Source organism: Rhinatrema bivittatum, chromosome 4 (assembly GCF_901001135.1).
Source record: "Rhinatrema bivittatum chromosome 4, aRhiBiv1.1, whole genome shotgun sequence".
Classification (NCBI taxonomy): domain Eukaryota; kingdom Metazoa; phylum Chordata; class Amphibia; order Gymnophiona; family Rhinatrematidae; genus Rhinatrema; species Rhinatrema bivittatum.
In genome coordinates this window covers 221,988,346-222,011,677 of record NC_042618.1, presented here as the reverse complement: position 1 = coordinate 222,011,677, position 23,332 = coordinate 221,988,346, and the positions used below count along the sequence as shown (strand labels likewise).

The following is a 23,332-nucleotide window of genomic DNA, read 5'->3' as shown; positions in this document are numbered from 1 at the left end:
ATTTCATTCCTAGTGCAATTTCCCCAAGCAAGCACAAAATGAATTACTTATTAATCCTTTTACTGGATTAATAAGTAATAGAAATGCCATGGTGCCCTGAGGCACCATGGCATTTCAGAGATGTGCCAGATATAAATCCAATTTCTAGCAATCAAAACAAATTACAGACATGGGCTACAGCAGTGGGGTAAACCAAACTGATTAAGTCAAGTCAGTCTTTGTTAGGATCTTTAGAAACATGGTAAGAAACAGAAAACTTTTTATTTCCTCAAAGGCTCAATAAAAAGATCATGTGTCCAGCAATTATCTGGCTCAATAAGATCCTTTAGATGTAAAAATAACTAACTAAAACTATTTCTTCCATGTTTCCAAGGCCTGGCACACTAAGAACTGATTTTCTCTTTCTTGGAGATTTTGTAACCCACTTCTGGCTCACACTAAAGTACCTGTAATCTGTACTCAGTTCCTGGTATAGCACAGCCAGTGAGTCCGGGGCCAGTGGGGAGTGCAGGACTAGGAAACAGACTTTAAAACATTTAGAAAATACCCCTTTTTTTTGGCAAAATATTTTACTTCTAATGGGTGCACAGCTTTATGTAATAGTGGAATATGCTTGTGGAAGGAAACTTAAACAAAGATGACTTTCTGATTAGCTATGCTAAAATGCTGCTTTAAGAGATATTTATACCATCACCAGTTCATACCTGTCTTGTTTGACCTGTTGGAACTATACTCCAGAAATTCACTAGAGTACCTTGAGATCGAAGGTTTGTCCAACTAAATGTTTGCATTACCCAGGAAAACTCTTGAGATTTAGATTTTCCACCTCTCTCTCACTGGTTAAATTTTACCCAGGTAAATCATTACCCAGTTACAATTTGGACAGATAAAAACAAAAGGCAGGACAGGTGTCATTCCAGGGGCAGGTATAAAATGTACCTGGCTAGTGCTGATATTCAGCACTATACAGATAAATTTAACTTGGTAAGTCTGGTTGGAAAAATCACTGTCCTAACAGGACCTGAGTATATTCAGTGGAACACTTATCTGGGTAAGTTACACTGAATATCTGAGTAAAGCTAGCCAGGTAACTTTCCCATTCCCAGGCTTACTCAATACATACCTCCATAATTTTAAGGTCTTAAGAATCAGATTTAGATAATCCCTCCTCTAGTTTATGAGTCCTGACTCGAAAGTCAGAAATAGCTGCTTACAGTATATGCTAGTCTTCCCCTGCAAATAATTTCTGTGCTTTCTTCAATCCAGTTCCCAGCAATGCTATTCTTTGGACTTCCCTTAAATATTACCATAAAGCTAGAACTGGGCTTTTAATCTCCCTTCAAATTCTACCCCAGGTGCTGGGCTTTATTACACTGAGAGAAGGCACAAGTCAAGACCTGACCAGAGATCTTTTGCTTAAGAACATAAGAAATTGTCATACTGGATCAGACCAAGGGTCCATTAAGCCCAGCATCCTGTTTCCAACAGTGGCCATTCCAGGCTACAAGTACCTGGCAAGTACCCAAACGCTAAGTAGATCCCATGCTACTGCTGCCAATGGCTATTTCCCAAGTCAACTCAATCAATAGAAGTCAATGGACCTCTCCTCCAAGAATCTATTCAAACCTTTTTTAAACCCAGCTACACTAAACTGCACTAACCACATCCTTTGGCAACAAATTCCAGAACTTAATTGTGTATTGAGTGAAAAAGAAATTTCTCTGATTAGTTTTAAATGTGCTACTTATTAAGCTTCACTGAGGGCTCCCTAGTCCTTCTATTATCCAAAAGAGTAAATGAAAATTGGTTCTTACCTGCTAATTTTCATTCCTCTAATACCACAGATCAGTCCAGACCAGTGGGTTATTCATCCTTTCTAGCAGATGGAGTCATAGAACAAAACTTTGAGGCACTGCTACTTAACTGACAGTGCCACCTGCAGGACCTCAGTAATGACCTATGCCCAAGCCAAGATAGTTTAGAGACTCCTTTACACAGACATAGGGAACTAAAGGGTGGATACCCCTGAACTATAAACCTTGTTCTTCAAGAACCAAACAAGACAAGGAAGTGAATCCCGTAACTGCCCTCTAAGAGAAAAATTCTTTATTAAACCAAAAAATTCTGTACCAAGCAGCAAAACTTGGCAGAAAATCAGTCTTTCAGCATCAAATGGGAGGGCCTTTGAACTGATCTGTGGTATTACAGGAACGAAAATTAGCAGGTAAGAATCAAATTTTCCTTTCCTGAACATACCCAGATCAGTCCAGACCAGTGGAATGTACCCAAGTATCCCTATACCAGGTGGGACCCCGAAAGACCCGCGCGCAGGACACTCTCTCCGAAGGACGACTCATCCTGCGCTCTCACATCCAGACGATAATGCCTGGTAAAGGTATGAATTGAGAACCACACTGCTGCCCTACAAATCTCCTGTGGTGTCAGAAGTTGACACTCAGCCTAGGAAGCAGCCTGCGTCCTAGTGGAATCCGCCCGAAAACAGACAGGAATTTTTCGTCCCTTACAAATGTAAGCTGAACAAATGGCCTCCTGAAGCCAACGAGATATGGTAGCCTTAGAGGCTCTGTCCCCTTTCTTCAGTCCACTGAAGAGGACAAACAGATGTTCTGAGCGACGAAAAGCATTAGTAACCTCTGAATACCGAAGTAGCATGCGCACCACGTCCAGAAGATGTAATTCTCTATCCTGAGGAGAATCTTTCAACCACTCTGGAAAACCTGGAAGAACTACTGTCTGATTAACATGAAAGGCTGACACCACCATAGGAACAAAGGAAGGCACTGTTCTCAATGAGATTCCATTCCCGGAAATCCACAAAAACAGATCCCTAAGTTCCGAAATCCTTCGAGATGAACAAATAGTTACCATAAAACCGCTTTCAGAGTCAAATCCTTCAGGGTAGCTCTTCTCAAGGGTTCAAAGCAGGTTCCGCAAAAGACATGAAGTACTAGGTTGAGACTCCAATCCAGGCAGATTTTTCGCACCAGAGTATGTAACAGCTTAGCCCCTTTGAGGAACCTTACCACATCTGGATGAACAGACAGCGTCCTACCCTGAAATCTGCCTCTAAGCGCATCCAAGGCAGCCACCTGCACACGAAGCGAGTTGTAAGTCAAATCCTGCTGCAGGAAATCCAACACATGCGACACCCTCCACCACCAGAGGATCTAGATGACGGTGTTGACACCAAACTTCAAATAGTTTCCAGACCCTAATATATGCTATAGAGGTGGCCGGTCTTCTGGATTGAAGAAGAATGGAGATGACTTGTTTGGAGCAACCCTTCAAAGTCTTCGCCTCTCAAAAGCCAAGCTGCGAGACAAAAGTGATTCTCCCGATCTGAAAATATGGGATCCTGATGCAACAGGTCTGGAAGATGAGTCAGACAGAGGACCTTCCACTGCAAGTCCCACCAGATCTTCGAACCACGATCTCCGCGGCCACTCCGGTGCCACTAGAATGGCCCCGGGATGTGATTGAGGCCCTGACCTATGAAGGGCCAAGGAGGAAAGATGTACAGAAGAATTCCCGTCGGCCAAGGGCACAACAGAGCATTGAGGCCCACTGAACAGAGTTCCTTTCGGCGACTTAAGAATCTCCCCATCTTGGAGTTGAGCCACGTCACCACAAGATCCAATTGGGAAGTGCCCCACCTTGCACAGATGGGGGTTCCACGCCTCCGGGGACAACTCCCACTCCCCAGGATCCAATTACTACCTGCTGAGGAAGTTTGCCTGCATGTTGTCTATTCCCGCTACATGTAATGCGGCTAGGCCTTCGAGATGACACCCACCCAGGCAAATAATTTCCGGGCCACCAATGCCACTGCATGACTCTTCGTGCCACCGTGCCGACTGATGTATGCCACAGCTGTCGCATTGTCAAAGTGCACTCGAACCATGCGACCCTGGACCAGGGGCAGAAAAACCTGCAGGGCTCAATGGACCATCCTTGTCTTGAGGTGATTAATAGACCAGAACTTCTCCTCCGTCCGCCACAGACCTTGCACCAACCAGCCCAAGAACACCACTCCCCAGCTAAAGAGGCTTACGTCCGTGGAGACCACCACCCAATCCGGAGGCTCCAGATCCATTCCCTTCTCTAAATTGGGATGAGACAGCCACCATGAGAGACTGAACCTGGACTCCCAAAGCAGAGGCAAGGGAAGTTGAAACTCCTCCGAGCAGGGACTCCACCTGGACAACAGTGCACGTTGCAGTGGTCTCACGTGCATGAAAAATCTGGCGATGAGTAAAAAAAGCTGTCATCCAACATGGATGCTATGGACTCTAGGACCTGAGACTACAACTTCGACACCCGGTCCATTGCAAGGAAAACCCTGCCTCGCTGAGTCGGCTCCAAATGACTTTGATGCACATTGATAACCCAGCCAAAAGACTATAAGGAAGACATCACTCTTCGGATGGACTTCTCGCATTCCTCCCTGGAGTTTGCTCGAACCAACCAATCATCCAGATATGGGTGAACCAAAATTCCCTCATCGCGAAGAGCCGCAGACACCACCACCAATCACACCTTGGTGAATGTGTGGGGCGCCGTCGCCTAGCCGAATGGGAGGACAATGAACCGAAAATGTCGACAACACTTTGAAGCAAAGAAACTTCTGATGTTTCTGCCGAATGGGGATGTGCAAGTACGCTTCCGTCAGGTCTAGGGAGGAGAGAAATTCTCCTTTGCGAACTGCTCCTTCACGGTACGCAGTGTCTCCATGTGAAAGCATGGAACCCGAAGGAACCGATTCACCTTCTACAAATCGAGAATGGGCCGAAAGGAGCCCTCTTTTTTTGGCACCACAAAGTAAATGGAATACCTTCCCTGACGCTGCTCCTCCAGACGGACGGGAACAATAGCCTTTAGGGCGAGCAGCCTTTGCAGCATCCCCAAAATGGCCTCTCGCCTGATGCGAGAGACCATGTGGGACTCCACAAAGGCCTCCCAAGGTGGGCACCAAAAATCTAGCGTGTAGCCCTCTCATATCACCTCTGGTACCCAATGGTCCGAGCTAATCTTTTCCCACTCTCGTAGAAGCTGGACAATCTGCCTCCTACAGCAGGAGGAGAGGAGACCACTGGTTTCACTGGGCTAATTTTCCACTCCCAGTGCCTTGCTCGATGCCGTCTCTGCCCGACCTGTGTACTCCATGAAAGGATTGTTGGCACCCGCCGCCCTGTTTTGAGACTAAACAGACAAGAACTTGCCAGAACAAAACCAATGAGAATCCCGAAAATGAGCCCAAGAAGGAAACACCTTCTTACTGGCCTTCTCGTCCTCCGGCAATCTATTCCCCTTGGACTCTCCCAGGACCTTCATCAACTGATTCAGGTCCTCTTCAAATAACAGCTTCCCCTTAAAGGGAAAATTACAGAGCTGGACTGTGGCTGATAAATTGGCAGACCAGTTATGTAACCCCAGCAGCCTACGAGCCACTACCGAAGAGACCATGCAGCGAGCCGACGTACGCCCCATATCATAAAAAGCATCTGCCATGTAGGCTATGCCTGCCTTCAGACGCGTGGCCTGCAACGAGCCACCATCTGCCGCAGACGTCGGCATTGGGCCCTTCTGAACCCAACAGAAACAGACCCTTTGCATTAAACTGGCACAGACAGCTGCCTGAAGACTCAACGCTGAGACCTCAAACATCCATTTGAGTTGCAGCGCCAGCTTACGATCCTGGACATCCTTCAGGGCCCGCTGCCACGGCCATCAGGATTGTTGTCTTCTTGGTTACTGTTGAGACAGCCGCGTCTACTTTCGGAATCCTCAGCAATTCCAGGGAGTCCTCCATTAAGGGGCAAAGCTTGGCCATCGCTCTGCCCACCTTCATGCCAGCATCCAGGGAGTCCTACACCCGGTTCACCAGCTTTCGGATCTTCTTGGGCAACGGAAAAGCACTAAGTGGGTCCCCTTAGCCATCCAGGACTGGGTTAACACCCTTATTATCTGACTCTTACTGAGTGACCTTCACTCCTAATTCCTCCAGCACCTGCAGGATGAAGGAGCACAGTTCATCCCTTTTAAAACAGACGCACTACCCGTGGATTGTCTCCCTCCAGGACTGGGAACTCACCGAGATCAGGGTCATCTTTTGCCCCATCTGCATCAGGGGTCGGCAGTACATCCGGGTCAGCTCCTGCATCAAGGGGGTCCCCATTGGGACTGATCCGCATCTTCACAGTCTCTGGGACCAGCCTCTGCAGCCACACGGTGCAAACCCAGGCACTGAAGAATATCGCCAGTCCCCCGAGAATCCACTTAAGACTTTTTTGCCATGGCGGCCCGCGGGCAATCCCTTGCCCGCCTTCTTCCTCCACTTTTAGCCAGGGAGGCTTTATGGAGAAGGAAAATAAAATCTGGGGAAAAATCCCCCGAATCATCTTCCCTTGATCCCAGGGGACTGTCAGGCGCCTCACTTGCTTTTGTCCTCTGGTAGCCACGGTAGTGGGGACTTGCCCCATTTGTCAGCCACTTTCTCTAGTTCACTGCCGAACAGGAGGGATCCCTTGAAGGGCATCCTTGTGAGTCTCGATTTGGAGGAGGCGTTGGCCGACCAGCTTCGAAGCCAGAGTTGTCTCCTGGCTGCCACAGCTGATGATACTCCTCTAGCTGCGGTGCATACCAGGTCGGAAGCAGCATCAGCGAGGAATGACGCTGCTGGTTCCATGGCTTCCCCAGGGGTGTTGCTCCTGGTCTGTAATAGGCAGGCATGTGTCACAACAGTGCAGCAGGCCGCTATTTGTAGGGAAATAGCGGTGACGTCAAAGGACTGTTTAAGGATGGATTCCAGATGTCTGTCTTGCACATCTTTGAGTGCTGCACCTCCCTCCACTGGGATAGTGGTGTGCTTCAAGACCGCACAGACCATAGCATCCACTTTTGGGCATGTCAGAAGGTCTTTGGCCGCTGGGTCCAGAGGGTACATGGCTGCCATAGCCCGTCCCCTTTGAATGCGGACTCTGTAGCAATCCATTCCAGGTCAATTAGCTGTTGAACGCTTGTAACAGAGGGAAATGCGTGGAGGTCTGACGGAGTCCCTCCAGTAGAGGATTCGTCTTAGGCTCCCCCGAGGCACTTGTGCCCGGGATAGCAAGCTCCTTCAGGCTGCGGGTGACCAGGTCTGGAAGCTCGTCCTTGGTGAAGAAGCGTCTCATGGTCCGGTGAGGCTCTGTCCCCGGAGGGAGTTCACCCTTCTCCAGGGGCTCTGGTTCCTCCTCCGAGATGTCAGTGTCCCCATAAGTGGGGTTTCCGGGTGGTGGATTCACTTCCCCGGTGAAGGCTGTGGCCGTGTAACTGGAGGCTCCGTCTGCATATGTGAATGAAGGTGTGCAGGTCTTTGAAAAATTCCACTCAGGAGATAGACGCTGGGTCCAAGCTAGGAGGCGCTGTGTCCCTAGGGGGCCCCGTTTGAGGGGGGGTCCTGCTGGGATTTGCTAGGTCCGGAGTACTTATTGAGGAACTAGTACTCAGGCCCGGATGGGGCTGGCCCTGGGCTTGATCCCCCAGGGCCTCCTCGCACTGGATACACAGGGCGTCAGCCTCTTCTTGTTGTGCGGCCCTGATGTGGCATGATGGGCAGAGGCCCTGAACCTTGAGCTCCTTTTCTGGTGGTGCCATGGATATAGGCGCCTGCCTTATGCGCCCCAGTGCGTCGAATATGTGCACATGGACGGATGTGCGCACAAGTCGCAGTTATGCGCCCTGCCCAGTAAGCGCGAGTTGCGCGCGTAACTTGTGCGCATGGCACTTGAGCATATATCGTTGTGCGCACAAGTAATGTTGTGCACACGACTCGCCGGACAGTGCGGCGAGTAGGGCCAAAATGGCGACGGCAACCACGCGGGCAATATGGTGATCACCTCGGAGGGTCCCCACGTGAGAGAGCCCTTGGCTCTAACCGGGGTCTAGTCCTGCTAGAGTGGATCAACCCGGTGGCACTGGTCCCGGCCGGCGACCTGTGCGACTCCGTGAGCTTTGGAGACCGGAGTCTTTAAACAAGATTTCTACCTTACCTTGTCTCGGCGCTTCCTGGTTTCGTTTCGGGTGGTCTCCGGCTGAGGGGGGAGAGGGCAAATACCTTCACTGCCGCGCTCGTGGTTGCACCCGCTGCCTCTCAGCCGCGCCCAAAATCGGGGGCTAGGTCCCCACCAAGGGTCGGCCGCCGGACCGAGGCTCACCTCCGAGGGACCACGGAAATCACCTCGGGAATTCTTGACTGGGGGAGGGACCTGAGGGTATCACCGCAGGAGAGCGGGGCTCACTGTTGAGGTAAATCTTCTTCTTATTTTGGGTTTTCTCCGTCAAATTTTGCTCTAACGCTGGGACAGCGTGCAGGTAGTCCCTAACTGCTATGGAGACGGAAAATACTGAAGAGCTGCACTTCCTGCAGGGGTATATGTACTAGGGCTGACGTCAGATTGAAATCTGATCCGTCTCCAACTGCTATCAGGAGTACACTATACCCATTGGTCCTGAGTCCATCTGCTACACGCTAGGAAACTACCTTTGGAAGAAATGAAGGAACCGTTTGCAAGGATACCCCAGAATCTGAAATCCTTAAGAAGGGTTCCCTGCATGACAATGCCTGAAGTTTGGACACTCTCCGAGCAGAGGTAATCGCCACTAGAAACACCACTTTCAACGTCGCCCGTTTCAAAGGCTGCTGAACACAAAGCCGTGAGAACTAAGTTTAGACTCCAGGACGGACACGGCTGACTCATCGGAGGGTGTAGATGCTTCACCCCCCTAAGGAAGTGGGAGACATCCGGATGCGCAGCCAATGCTACACCATTTATAGTACCTTGCAAACAACCAAAAGCTGCCACCTGCACCCTCAAAGAACTACAGGATAATCCCTTAGCTAATCCAGCCTGAAGGAAACACAAGATATCCGATACAGACGCCCGGGTGTGCACAACCTCTCGGTCTACGCACCAAGAGTCAAAGACCTTCCATACGCGAACATAAGACAGGGAAGTTGAAGTCTTACTCGATCTCAAACAGAGTAGCCACCACTGCACCGGAATACCCGTTGCCCTTTAGACGCTGCCTCTCAAAAGCCATGCCACTGGAAAGAAGCAATCGACCTGGTCGAAACAGACGGGCCCCTGATGAAGAAGGTTCGGAAGATACGGGAACCGCAGGGGACCCTCCACCGCTAGATTGACCAGATCCGCAAACCACGGCCAACATGGCCACTCGGGAGCCACCAAGATCACCTTTGCCGGGTGTTTCTTTATTCGTCGGAGCACATTGCCGATTAGAGGCCAAGGAGGGAATATGTAAAGCAGGACAGTCGTCGGCCAGGGAAGAACCATAGCATCTACTCCTCCTGCTCCCGTGTCTCTGTGGCGAGCAAAGAAGTGTGGAGCCTTGGAATTCTTGAACGTCGCCATATTCCATGCAAGGTGTGCCCCATCTGTCGCAGATGAGTTGAAAGGCTCTGTCCGCCAGCTCCCACTCTCCTGGATTGAGCCGATGTAGACTTAGAAAATCCGCGTGAACGTTGTCGACCTCGGCTATTTGGGACGCCGCTATGCTGACTAGGTTCTGCTCCGCCCAGCTGATTAACAGGCGAGCTTCCAAAGCCACTAGCTGGTTCTTGGTTCCTCCTTGGTGACTGATGTAAGCCACCATGGTCGCACTGTCGGACAGCACCCTGACCGACTTCCCCTTGAGAATTGGGAGGAAGGCCTGCATCGCTCTGGTCTCCAGACGACTGATTGACCATCAAGACTCCTCTTGGGATCACTGCCCCTGCACTGATTTCCGCAGACAAACTGCTCCCCAACCGGAAAGACTGGCATCCGTGGTCACTACCGTCCACTCCGGCACAACCAAGAGAACTCCGCGGCTCAAATTGTCCGAGAGCAGCCACCAATCCAGACTGGACCGAGTGGACTCAGTCAGCGGCAGGAGCCGATGGAATTGTTCGGAAACCGGATTCCAACGGGAAAGTAATGCTGATTGCAAAAGGCCGCATGTGAGCGAAGGCACATGGAACCAGTTCCAGAGTCAAAGTCATGGACTCCAGAACCTGCAAGTAATCCCAGACCTTCGGAGGATGCTTGGACAGCAAGACTCACCTGCTCTTGCAATTTGACAATGCGGTCGGACGTCAGGAAAACTCTCCCTTGTTGCGTGTCGAACAAAAATTCCAATGATTGGGAGGGGACTAGATGACTTTTGGCCATGTTGACCAACCAGCCGAGTGCTCTCAATAATTGCAGTACACGCTGGATAATTGCCTGGCAAAGTGCTTCCGACTTTGCCCCAATCAGCCAATCATCCAAGTATGGGTGCACCAACAAACCTTCTCTGCGTAGTTGCGCCGCCACCACCACCATTATCTTGGTGAACGTCCTGGGGGCTGTAGCAAGGCCAAAGGGCAGAGCTTGAAACTGGTAGTGCTGTCCCAGGATGGAAAACCTCAGGAACCTCTGGTGATCCGCCCGAATCCTGATGTGTAGATACGCCACCGTCAGATCCAGGGACACTAGAAACTCCCCCAGTCGAACTGAAGCAATGATGGACCGTAACGTCTCCATGCGGAAGCGGGGTATCCAAAGACATCTATTGACCCGCTTTAAATAGAGAATGGGCCGGAAGGACCCCTCTTTTTTTGGCATGACGAAGTAAATGGAGTAACGGCCCCTTCGTTGTGCTTATGGAGGAACCGGAGCAATCGTGCCGAGATCGAGAAGGCGCTGAAATGTCTGCCTTACCGCCTGACGCTTTGTGGCATACCCATATGGTGAGACCAGAAACCGATGGCGTGGTCTGCGTGCAAAATCTAAAGCGTAGCCATGTTTTATCACAGATAGAACCCGCTGGTCCGATGTGATTTTGGTCCATTCCTCGTAAAACAGAGACAGCCTGTTTTACGAGGTTCATGGACCGGCTGCCTATTATTGTGAAGACTTACCCCTTTGTGTAGACTTGGTGTTACCAGGTCTACTGAAAAGCCACCCACGAAAGGGCTGAGACCATGACTGCTGTCTGCCAGCATTCTGCCAAAAGGAAGAAGTGGACGTTCGGGGCGCTCGAGATCTTTGACCCCCACGAAAGTGAGACCTAGAAGAAAAGGATCCTCTCGACCTTGGTCTGTCTTCTGACAGTCTATGAACCTTATTCTCGCCCAAGGACTGAATCATGTCCTCCAGCTCCTTTCCAAACAGCAGCTTGCCCTTAAAAGGCAGGGACCCCAACTGGGATTTAGAAGAAATACCCGCAGACCAGTTCCGTAACCACAATAATCTACGTGCTGAGACAGCGGAGACCATGGACCGAGCAGACGTCTATAAAAGATCATAAAGGGCATTCGCACTATAAGCAACCACTGCCTCGAGGCGCCCTGCCTGAAGAGCTTCTCCTTCAGACAAAGATTCATTGGCCTGTAGCTGTTGCACCCAGCAGAGGGCTGCTCTCAAAGCTCGAACTCCCAGCGCAGAGATCTCAAAGATCTTAAGCTGCAGCTCCAGCTTTCGATCCTGCAGATCCTTGAAGGCCATCAACCCCTTGACTGGGATAGTGGTCTTTTTTGTGACTGCTGACACTGCTGCATCTACCTTCGGAACTCGAAGAATCTCCAAAGCCTCCTCCGGCAGAGGATAAAGTTTGTCCATTGCTTTTGTGACCTTCAACCCCAAATCTGGGGTGTCCCATTCCCGGAGTAGCAAGTCCGTAGCCGAGAAATGGAAAGGGAAAGACGTAGGAGGACCCCTCAGGTTCAATAATACAGGGTCCATAGACCCTAAAGTGAGACTCTTCCTGAGGCGCCTCTATTCCTAATTCCCCTAAAATGCTGGGAATGAGAGGTCAGAGTTCCTCTTTTCTGAATAGGCGGATCACTTTAGGGTCATCTCCCTCGACGACATGAGACTCCCGAGCAGCACTCTGCTGCTGGTCCCCCTTGCCCTCCACCCCCCCTCGGGGGCTGGGCTGGTAGGTCCTGACCATCCGGATCAGCTGAGTCTGAGGATGTGCCCAAGTCGTCTTGAGATGCCATAGTCCGTAAGGGGCACTTTCCTTTTGAGGGCCCCTCTTGTCCCTCAGACCGGGGCCGCTTCCTGGACTTAAAGAGAGGAGATGCAAAAATTGTCTTAATAGCAGACTGCTTCTTACTTGCTTTCCTGGCCTTAAAGGCGTTATGATGCAATAAAATAAAGTCTGATGAAAAGGAAGATGAAGAGCCATCAGAATCCGTCCCCCTGTCATCTCCCTGTGCGTTTGAGTCGGCCAGCACAGGAGATTTTGGCCCTGGAGCTGGCTGTTGAGGAGACAACGGAGGCGGGAGATTCCCCTCCCCCACCGTGAGCTGAGCCGCCAAAGTCAAGGAGCCTAAAATGGCACCGGTCCCGCAGAGAACGACCCCTCCGGCGGCATCGGAGGTTCCCTCGCCCAGGGAGATGCAGGATGAACATAAATCATTCTGTGAGAGGCACGTGTGGCACGACGCTCGGCGCAGCATGAGGGAGCCAGAAAAAAAGAACTTTTTTTTTTTTTTTTTTACGGCAAAAGGACGGCAAGTAAGAACACCAAAACTTATCTGTCTGCCCACGGCCGCGACAGATAAGTAAAAGAGAGCCCCGACCAATTTAAACATTGTCAAACTTTTTTTTTTTTTTCAAACCTGCCTGGCAGATCCTGGGTCCTGGTCCTGGTGTGGTCCTGCTGGGGTGAGTGATCCGGGCTCCCCGGTATCACCCCAAGCACAAAAAGGGCCCTCGACCCCTGGCCACAGCCACCTCAAACACCAGGAGGGAGGACCTGACATCCCCCTGGGAAGCCAAAGGACACTCTCTTTCCGACTTTGTCTCTTTTTTTTTTTTTTTTAAATGAAATTGAACCCTAAGTCCTACCTGACTAATACTACTCTCTTTTTTCTTTTTTTTTTTTTTTTTTTACCAAGTAACCAGTACAGACTGAGTTTTGCACCTCCACCATCTACTGGAGACAAAGTAATACTGGCATACTGTGGGTGGCACCTTGGTATATAAGGCAGAGTCTGTCAAAACTTTCTCTGTCTCCATCTGCTGGAGGGGAGGCAAAACCCAGGAGGCTGGACTGATCAGGGTATGTACAGGGAAGTTACATTTACCCAGTCAATATTGGGGTAATTGAAATCTCCCATTATTACAGTACTGCCAAATTGGTTGTTAGTAGAGGTTCATATTCAAAAAAGTTTATGCAGATACAATTGACTTTAAACAACATTAAATATCGCCCTTTAAAAACAACCTCTCTTTGTCCAGGTAATTTTGCTGCACAAAGTTACCCAGATAAAAAGGACAGGCTGGATGCATGGCTAACATATTTAGCCAAATGGCTCCATACAGAGTGCTGTCCCGCTAAATCCGTGCAGAAAGGCAGTCTGCACAAATAGCCGGCCTAAAAGTTGTCTGGATAACTTTCCCTGGATATTCAGTTGAACTCTTTACCAGATAAGTTCTGCTGAATATCAGGTTATTTATTGAGACTTTTAATGCTATCAACTATGCACTTTTATACTTACTAGCAAACACTTTGTTCTGTCAGGCGCCAGAACTAGAACATCATTCTCCTTAAAGACAACATCAATGTCCTGCTTTAAAATCATACCAGAAGATTTGCACACTCTACTGGCTTCCCAAACCTGGTTAAGAAGAAAAATGGGTATCACACAAACAGAGGTTATTCAATAAACTGGAAGACATTCAATTTAACCATCAATTTCAAAACTAAAAGATATTCAATAAGCTACAACAGTGAAATCCAATTATTTGTCTGATTTCTATTTTTTTTAGTTTCTAACAAAAGAACATAATTACTCAGCAGGATTAAGGAAGATGAACTAAGATGCCTGATTTGCAACCATTTATTGTAATAGTGAACATGTAAAAGAAAAGCAAACACTTCCAATGAAGGCCTTTATTGCTTCATTAAAATAGTAATATTTGTTTTTATAGCACTAATGGACATATGCAGTGATGAACAATGGAAATAATTATTCAGGTACAATATGTGTCTGCTTATAGTCAGGGATGGTAACTTTCAAACCAGTATGCGGGCACACTTTGGGGCACGTGTCGGCGTGCACCCAGATATACGGGCATTTTTGTTATAAAATAGCCTTACCCCATGCACGTGTGCAGCCAATTTTAAATGGGCATGCGCATGTGTGCGTAAATCCCACTACTACCACATAAATTGGGAAATTATAAAAGGGGCATGTGTCCACATCATTGCCAGTTTCACCACTTCATCCAGTTAATAGCTAGATCCTCCAAATCCCCCTAGTTTGATAGTCTGCACACTCCTTAATTACCCTAGATCTTTTAAACCCCTGAGAAACAGCTCTTTTTATTTTTAAATTTACACCTCCTCCATAGCAGGAGTAAACTTATGTGGCAGGGGATCTGGGCGTGCGCCCAGGCGTGAACATATTTACACACTCGCATTTTTCGCCACACCCATGTCCTGCCCAGACCACGCCCATACCCTGCCCTTTTTAAAAATCTTTTGAGATGCTATTGCAGCAGGAGATACACATACATCTGGATGGCTTTTAAAATTCGGTGGGTGTGTGCGATCCCGCCTTGTGCACTTATCTCCTGATTTGGGCGTGTGCCAGGCTTTCAAAATTCACCTCTAAGCAAGTACCTGAGGTAATGGGAGATAAAGTAATTTGTCCAAGGTCACAAAGTGTCAGTAGCTAAAAGTGGGATTTTAGTATTGGTTTTCCTTATTCTCTAGCAGCCTGCTGCTCTAACCACTTCCTCACAGATGGCTTTCACAAGCACACACAGATGCAGATTAAGCAAATGGCCTGGCCCTGGTGGCTCAGTGCCAGAGCGCTTCCCAGGTCACATCTTCCACTCTCTGGATCGGACTCGGATGCTGTAGAAGAGGTGTTCACAAACCCTGTAGGAAGGGAGTTCCAGTAATCAGCATTCATAGAAGTCTTTTAGTTTCTTGATTTCCCCATGAAAAAGAAATGTCGAAATAATCAATAAAAAAGAAAATAAATAAAAAGACTTAAGAACATAAGAAAATGCCATACTGGGTCAGACCAAGGGTCCATCAAGCCCAGCATCCTGTTTCCAACAGTGGCCAATCCAGGCCATAAGAACCTGGCAAGTACCCAAAAACTAAGTCTATTCCATGTAACCATTGCTAATGGCAGTGGCTATTCTCTAAGTGAACTTAATAGCAGGTAATGGATTTCTCCTCCAAGAACTTATCCAATCCTTTTTTAAACACAGCTATACTAACTGCACTAACCACATCCTCTGGCAACAAATTCCAGAGTTTAATTGTGCGTTGAGTAAAAAAGAACTTTCTCTGATTAGTTTTAAATGTGCCCCATGCTAACTTCATGGAGTGCCCCCTAGTCTTTCTACTATCCGAAAGAGTAAATAACCGATTCACATCTACCCGTTCTAGACCTCTCATGATTTTAAACACCTCTATCATATCCCCCCTCAGTCGTCTCTTCTCCAAGCTGAAAAGTCCTAACCTCTTTAGTCTTTCCTCATAGGGGAGTTGTTCCATTCCCCTTATCATTTTGGTAGCCCTTCTCTGTACCTTCTCCATTGCAATTATATCTTTTTTGAGATGCGGCGACCAGAATTGTACACAGTATTCAAGGTGCGGTCTCACCATGGAGCGATACAGAGGCATTATGACATTTTCCGTTTTATTCACCATTCCTTTTTTAATAATTCCCAACATTCTGTTTGCTTTTTTGACTGCCATGCTGTATAGGAATGGGCCCATCAGGTCACAATTGTACGTTACATGTTTTTAAATGCCGCCTTCAGGGGGAAAGCAATAGATAAAAATAAGTAAGTCTTTTTATTTATTTCTTTCTTTTTATTGATTATATATATATATTTTTTTTAATATACATTTTTATACATTTTCTTTTAGTTTCTTGATTTCTCCATGAAAAAGAAATGTGTCAAAATAATATATATTGATTATATATATATATTTCAAAAAACGTGTGGAAAAACCCCAAGACCAGCCAGTGTTTTGGCAAATGACGCCTTCAGGGGGAAAGCAATAGGGCCCGTTCCTATACAGCACCCAGGATAAGTCTTTTTATTTATTTCTTTTTTTATTGATTATTTCGCCACATTTCATTTTAATGGGGAAATCAAGAAACAAAGAAAATGTATAAAAAATATTGAGTCTGTTTGGTAATGATAGACCACAGTTGATTCTGATATATATATATATATATTTTACTGTTGGCATTATGTTGACTATTTGAATACACATTCTTTGCCACCTTCTCTGTTTTAATTTGCTGCTTGTTTTGAGGTTGTGGTTTGCTCTCTTAGCATTTTTTGCAGGAGGACAAGAAATCTATTAAAGAAGAGGAAAGCTTCATGATCATTCTTCTAATGTATTTAGGGGAAAGTTCAGTTTTAATGGAATTGAAAAAAAGGTCTTGGCCTTCCCTTTCCTCATAAGTGCAACTGCAAAAGCTAATTGTTCAGAGAAGAAATCTCCAACTACAAAATGCTTTTCTTGAAATAAAGCTAAAATAAAAATAAATTAAATAGAACAAATCTCTTACCCTTATAGTCTGATCATCAGAAGATGTCAGAAGGGAAGATCCATCAGGAGAAAAAGCAACGCAGTGAATCCAGCTCAAATGTCCAGTACAGTCAGCTACTTTCAGACTGGTTTCTGTGTTCCACAGCTTAAAGAAATTAAACATCATTCATTTCATATATTTTGATTTCTATATCACCTTTAATAAGATTAGCTCAAAAGGAGAATACAAAGGGAGAACAATGAAAAGATCATGTTGCTATATCATCATGATCAAAAAGTACATAAATCAACAAACACTATTATTGCAACTGGAATTCTCCCCACACACCTTCCAATATTTAAAGAACACCCTGACTCATTTGGGGACTGATAAATCCTATGATACCACCCCACCTCCACATTTTATTTAACGAGTTTTATATACCGTCATTCGGAATCATCAAAATAACGCCATCATAACAGTTTACAAAATACAAGGTTACAGGGATAAGAGGGGTTAAACAGTGTTTCAAAAGGTATCATATGCAAGGTTAATGTTCAGTTTTATGTTTCACTTCTTATTTATAATACATAGTTGTGGTGGATTTCATTTATTCTTCAGGTTGGACTGGAGGGTGACGTGTTGTTCATTGAGTGAGTTGGTATGCTTTGTTGAGCAACCATGTTTTTAGATCTTTTTTGAAGGTTTTTAGGTTTTCTTGAGTTCTGAGTTCAGTTGGGAGGGAGTTCCAGAGATTTGGGCTACCAAGGGATATTGCTCTCTTTTGGGTTGAGGTGAGTTGATTTGAGTGTGTTGGTGGTGTTTTTAGAAGACCCTTATTTGCTGATCTAAGGTTTCTGTTTGGGATATGCAGTTTTATAGAGGGGCTTAGCCAATTTTCTTGTGTTTCATATATGATTTTATGTAGGATGGATAGTACTTTGTATTCAATCCTGTATCTTATTGGTAGCCAGTGAAGTGAAATAAGCGTTGGAGTGATGTGGTCTTGCTTTTTCGATCCAGTGAGGATTATTGCGGCTGCATTCTGCAGGATCTGGAGTGGGCAAATGGTGTTTAGAGGTAAGTTGAAAAGAAGTGAGTTACAGTAATCTATGTTGGAGAAAATTAGTAATTGAAGGACTGATCTGAAGTCATTGTTGGAAAGAAAAGGTTTTAAATGACGGAGTGTAAGTAGCTTATGATATCCGTCCTTGATTTTTGTTGAGATATGGTTTTTGAAAGAAAGTTCTTTGTCAATTATTACTCCGAGGTTGCGAGCATGATTGATTGGAGAAATGACTGTCTTTTGGTTCATAAGGTTGAGTGGTGGTATTTGAGGAGAGCTGTTTCTTCTGTCTAATAATATTAATTCGGTCTTGTCGAAGTTTAGGATGAGTTTTAGGTTGGTTAGTATTTCCTTTATATTGTTTAGGTAAGTGGCTGTTAATTTGTATGTATTGTAACATTTCCCAAAAAAACATCTTTATCCTCACACATTACAGTAAGGGCCCCATATTTGTCTCCCAGAACTGTCAGTTTTGTTAATTTATCTGTATGACACAGCACATACAACTACACATGAAAAACAACCATGAATGGAGCGGATAAAACCGAACTCAGGGAAAAAGCTGTTATCCGAGGACACAGGATGGCAGTCCTGACAGATGGGTGAGCATTTGCAGGCATAGTTATCACCCTGTCCCATAGGCACAGTTCTTCAGTCTTTTTTTTCCATGGGGTCATGTGGTCACGGGAGCCATATAGTCACGGAATTCAGCTTTGTTCTCTCCTCTCAGTTTTTGTTGTGAATTTTTTCTGGAGCTGCAGCTGTTTTTCTATTTCTTTTACTTTGCCATAGTTTTCTTTTTCTTTTCAACTTTCTGCTAACTGCATGGCAGACATTAGTCCTCTGCAGCCTGGCGGAGTCTAATTCTATTCCTTAGTAAATAAAGCAGAGTTGTTTACCTGTACCAGGTGTTCTCCTAAGATAGCAGGATGTTAGTCCTCACATATGGGTGACATCATCGGATGGAGCCCGGCACGGAAACCTTGTCAAAGTTTCTGGAACTTTGACTAGGCACACTGAGCATGCCTAGCATGCCCTATACCACGCTTCCAACACAGGGTCCTTCTTCAGTCTTGTAACAAAGAATTACGATAAAGATAAAATAAAAAACAATAGGAGAAACCCAGCTCCACAGGATGGTGGTTGGGTTTCGTAAGAACTAACATTCTAATGTCCTAGGAAAATACCTGTTACAGATAAGCAACTCTGCTTTCTCCAAGGACAAGCAGGATGGGTGAATCCTTAGCTATAGGCTGCTCCCCAACACAAAAGGGGACCAACAAGCACCAACCAGGTGCCAACGGGCACAATAACTACAGTGCTGTTGGTAACAGAGGGGGAAACAGCCTGAACCCAAACAATGGGCCTTAGGCAGGAAGAGTTGGGTTCTACACCTCAAAGAGACTCCTGAGGACAAACTGGCCAAACCTACTGTCACACTGACCATCCCTATCCAGACTGTAATGGGATGTGAATGTGTGGAGAGGACTCCACATCATAGTCTTTCAGAACTCCTTCACGAGAACTACTCGCAAATGGGCCATCGACGTTGCCATGGTTCTGAAAGAAAGAGCCTTGACATGACCCCCAAGATGCAGCTCTGCCTGGGCATAACAGGAGGAGATACAATCTGCTAGCCAACTGGATAGTGTATGTTTGGCAACGGCAACTCCCAACCTATTCTTATCAAAAGAAATAAAAAGTTGGGTGGACTGTCTATGGACTTCTGTCCACTCTAGATAGAAAGCTAAGGCTCTCTTGCAGTCCAAAATGTGCATTTCTTGTTCACTTTGGTGTGAATGGGGCCTGGGAAAGAATGTTGGCAAACTGATTAAGATGGAAATCTGTTACCACCTTAGGCAGGAACTTAAGGTGCATATGCAAGACCACCCTATCATGAAAAAAACAGTGTAAGGTGGATAAGTCACTTAGGACTGGAGCTTGCTGACCCTGCATGTTGAAGTGACCGCAACCAAAAATATGACCTTTCAGGTCACAGGTGTGCAGAGGCTCAAAAGGAGCTCTCATCAACTGAGCTAGCAGCATCTTGAGGTCCCAAGACACGGTGAGAGGCTTCAATTGAAGCAGGCCCCACATGAAACATACAACTATAAGCTGTACAGAGATGGGAGTACCATCATGGTGGTATGCACCAATTGCACTCAGATGAACTCTAACAGAGTCAGTTTTCAAGCCAGTCTCCAATAGGTATAGAAGGTAATCAAGCAGTTTTTTGTGGGACAGGAGAACGGATCTAAGGCTTCTGCTCACACCACACGGAAAACCACCTCCACCTTCAGCCTTAGGACTTTCCAGTGGAAGACTTTCTGGAAGCCACCAGGACCCAAGACACATCAGAGAGATTGAGCGGTTGCAGAAATAACCTCTCAACATCTGGGAAGTCCCCAGACTGATCGGTTTCCAGAATGGACAACTTCCGAAGGAGTGGAAATCAGACAGATCTCTGAAAGCCCATATCGTGTTCCTGATCACTCGGAGCTCCAGGAAATTGATTTGACAATGTGCTTCCTGAGTAGACCAGAGGCTCTGGGTGCGGAGCCCCTCTAAATGAGTTCCCCACCCTAGGGTAAACACATCTGTGGTAAGGACAATTTGGGTAGGGGGACTCCGGAAGGATATTCCCCATTCCAAATTTGAGAGTACCGGCTACCAGGACAGAGTCCCGAAGAGGCGGGGTATTTCAGATGCGATCCTGGAGCCTCTGCTTGGCCTGGCAACACTGCAACCTCAGGGACACCCAATAGGTTTAATTTGTACCCTTGACGGACAATAGACAGAACCCACTGTCCGAGGTTGTACTGGGCCACTGATCCGCAAAGAACCGCAGCCTGCCCCTGACTGGGGGATCCAGCAACTCTGGTACAGGTCACTGGCTTATGCTCCCTATGATCCAGTCAAAACCCCATCCCAGGATTTGACTGGGGTGCCAGCTGGGGCTTAGGAGCTCTCTGTTGCCTGGGTTGGCTGCGGGGGCTCACTCTCTGCGAACGGGAGTCAGAGGCCGGAGGATAGTACTTCCTCTGGTGGTAGAAAGACGTCCTCTGACCCTGTCTCGCCGACCCCCATACTGAGGAGAACGGGTCCAAAGTGCTGGCAGACCCGCCCTCCTCAGGGTCTCATAGTGGTCCCATAACTGGGCTACTACATCCCTCATCTTATCTCTAAAGAGATTCTCTCCCGTACACGGCAAGTCAGCAAGTCCTTCCTGTACCTCTGGTCAGAGATCCGAGGCCCACAGCCATACCATTCTGTGGGCGCTGATTCCCATGGCAGAGACTCTCAATGCCATTTTGAAAACATTGTAGGTTGTACAAACCTCATATTTTCCACACTCCAGGCCCTTCTGCACCAGTGACATGAAGGTGTCTTGCTGCTGTTGAGGCAGCTGCTCAGCCACCTGCTGCACTTGCTTCCAGAGGTTCTGAGAGTACTGGCTCATGTAGAGCAGGAAGGAGACAATGCAGGTAATAAGCATGGCTCCCTGGAATACTTCCATCCCAAGAGAGTTCATCGCCAAGGCATGGGTCAGAGAGCGCTTGGCCCTCTTGAGAGCGGATTCTACCACTACCGATTGGTGTGACAGCTGATGCTTCTCGAATCTGGTAGCCTTCTGGACAAAGTAAACCCCCATCTGCCTTCCTGTTCATGGGAGGTACTATGAGGGGGTGTTCCCAGATCCTCAGCTGCAACGCCTTAAAGCTGTCATGCATCGGGACTGCCATGATCTCCTTAGGAGACTCCATGAACTGGAGGATTTCCAGCATCTTGTGCCTGGCATCCTCCTCAGTCAACAACTGAAAAGGAATGGCCTCGGCCATCACCTGCACAAAACCTGTTCAAGTTATATAACGCAAACAAAGGAAAACCTAAATCTTGCTCAAATACACATGTTGGCAAGTCTCACAATATTAGTTCTCAGAGCCACATAAAGCATGAGAATTCTATAGTGGGAATAGAGATTCCATGTGGTTTCTTTCATGGTTTTTTTTTTTTAAACTATTTTCAAACAAGAATAGGTATTATAAACATTTAAGGGAGATAATTTTGCTATTTGTCAGTAAAGTTCTATCACTTATTTTGCCTTGAGAAAGCTTTTTTTTTTTTCGGTTCTCCTCTCATATACCTGTTTGCAAAATTAGCACAGTCACACTTTGGCAGCATTCATGAGCATTCAAGTTCTTTGAGCTCATGGGGGCAAACTTTCGGAATTGGCTGAGTGCTGGACTTAACAGGGCCCAATTTGGATTGGCTAGATTTATGCTAATTTGTGGAAGCAATCAAGTTGCAAGTGAAAATTCTCCTAACTCTAGTTTGCTAACATTTGGCCAGTTAAATTTAGGCCTTCCATTTGACCCAAATGTTCCCTCTAAGCTGTGCCAGGGACCACCAACACCTGTCTAACCACTGGGTGTGCTCAAGCCATTTTGCAAGTTTGATCTGATCTGTATTCGAGTGACAGCTCCTGAAGGATAACAGAGCCCTGCATGATTCAAACTGCAAGATAGCTGGAGGTCCCTGTGCAGCTCAGAAGGAATGCTTTATTTAAGCTCTATGGTTAGGCAGCTAAATCCCTCCTGTACACCCCCCTTTCCCTCCCAGCAATGAATCCAGAAAAGCCTCTGGCTCAGCTTTGAAATCACCAGAATTTAACTGGCTATCCGGTACATAGGCAAATAAGGTTTAGAATTTCCTGAATCAGCCCATCTTGAAACAAATATTTCTCAACTAAATATCTCACAAGAACTGTTTAGAAACTGCTCATTAACTGTGACTGCTTACCTCAACAGAATAGTGAGACAAAGCTAATGCTATCAATTGGCTGCTGGGTGCGTAGTCACAGTACTGGATTGTGCTGTGATTACTTGTTCGGAGTTCAGTTAATAGGTCAGTGGTTTCAAAGTCAAAAATCTGTGAAAATAGGAGAGGGTGTGTCAAAATATTAGGTCAATCAGTACTAAGTATAAAAAAATTTGAGATAACATACATTTCATATACAGTCTTATTCACGAATATTACAAAAAATGAAACAATTCTTCACTTATCAAACTAAAATCCGAGAACAAATGCGACAAATATCTTACAAATAATGAATTGCCCTGGTAAAATGGGAGTGCAAACAAAATGGCAAATACTTGTGTAACCTAAACCAAAATTAATTTCATAATGCAGTGAAACAATTTTAGACTAAGTGTAAACAGAATACAGCATTTTAACAAATAAGTGCGACATTCTAGATTGCCAAATTTAGCACCCTCATACATGTCCTATAGTCAAATTAGTCATTGTAAGCTTCCTCTACTTCCCCTACCCAGCCAAAATCACTCCAGAATTGGACTTTTCAAGGCATGCAAAACAAGTTTGATTAATAAAAATGGTATTCCTAGTAGAGAGCAAGATGAATTAGCTATAACATGTGGATGATGTCATCCAATGGCACCTAATGGACACTTCTCTCAACTTATGGAGCTTTTGCTCTACTGAGCACGTGCAGGAGTTCCTGTTCAATATCTTTGTGAGTGACATTGCAGACGGGATAGAAGGTAAGGTTTGTCTTTTTGAGGCTGATACTAAGATCTGCAACAGAGTGGACACTCCGGAAGGAGTGGAGAGAATGAGACGGGATTTAAAGAAGTTGGAAGAGTGGTCGAAGATATGGCAGCTGAGATTCAATGCCAAGAAGT

At 46.4% G+C, this 23,332-nt stretch overlaps 1 protein-coding gene across 5 annotated transcripts in view; it reads right to left on the bottom strand.

Moving 5' to 3' along the window:
* The window catches only part of APAF1 (apoptotic peptidase activating factor 1), a 223,331-nt gene that overhangs the window by 42,946 nt on the left and 157,053 nt on the right, over positions 1–23,332 (bottom strand). For all 5 annotated transcript variants that reach the window (XM_029599744.1, XM_029599743.1, XM_029599746.1 and 2 more), the window contains 3 exons: positions 22,431–22,559; positions 16,604–16,729; positions 13,553–13,672 (listed from right to left, as the gene is read on the bottom strand). In XM_029599744.1, the coding sequence (XP_029455604.1) occupies positions 13,553–13,672; positions 16,604–16,729; positions 22,431–22,559 (375 nt within the window). The remainder of the gene's footprint in view (positions 1–13,552; positions 13,673–16,603; positions 16,730–22,430; positions 22,560–23,332) is intronic.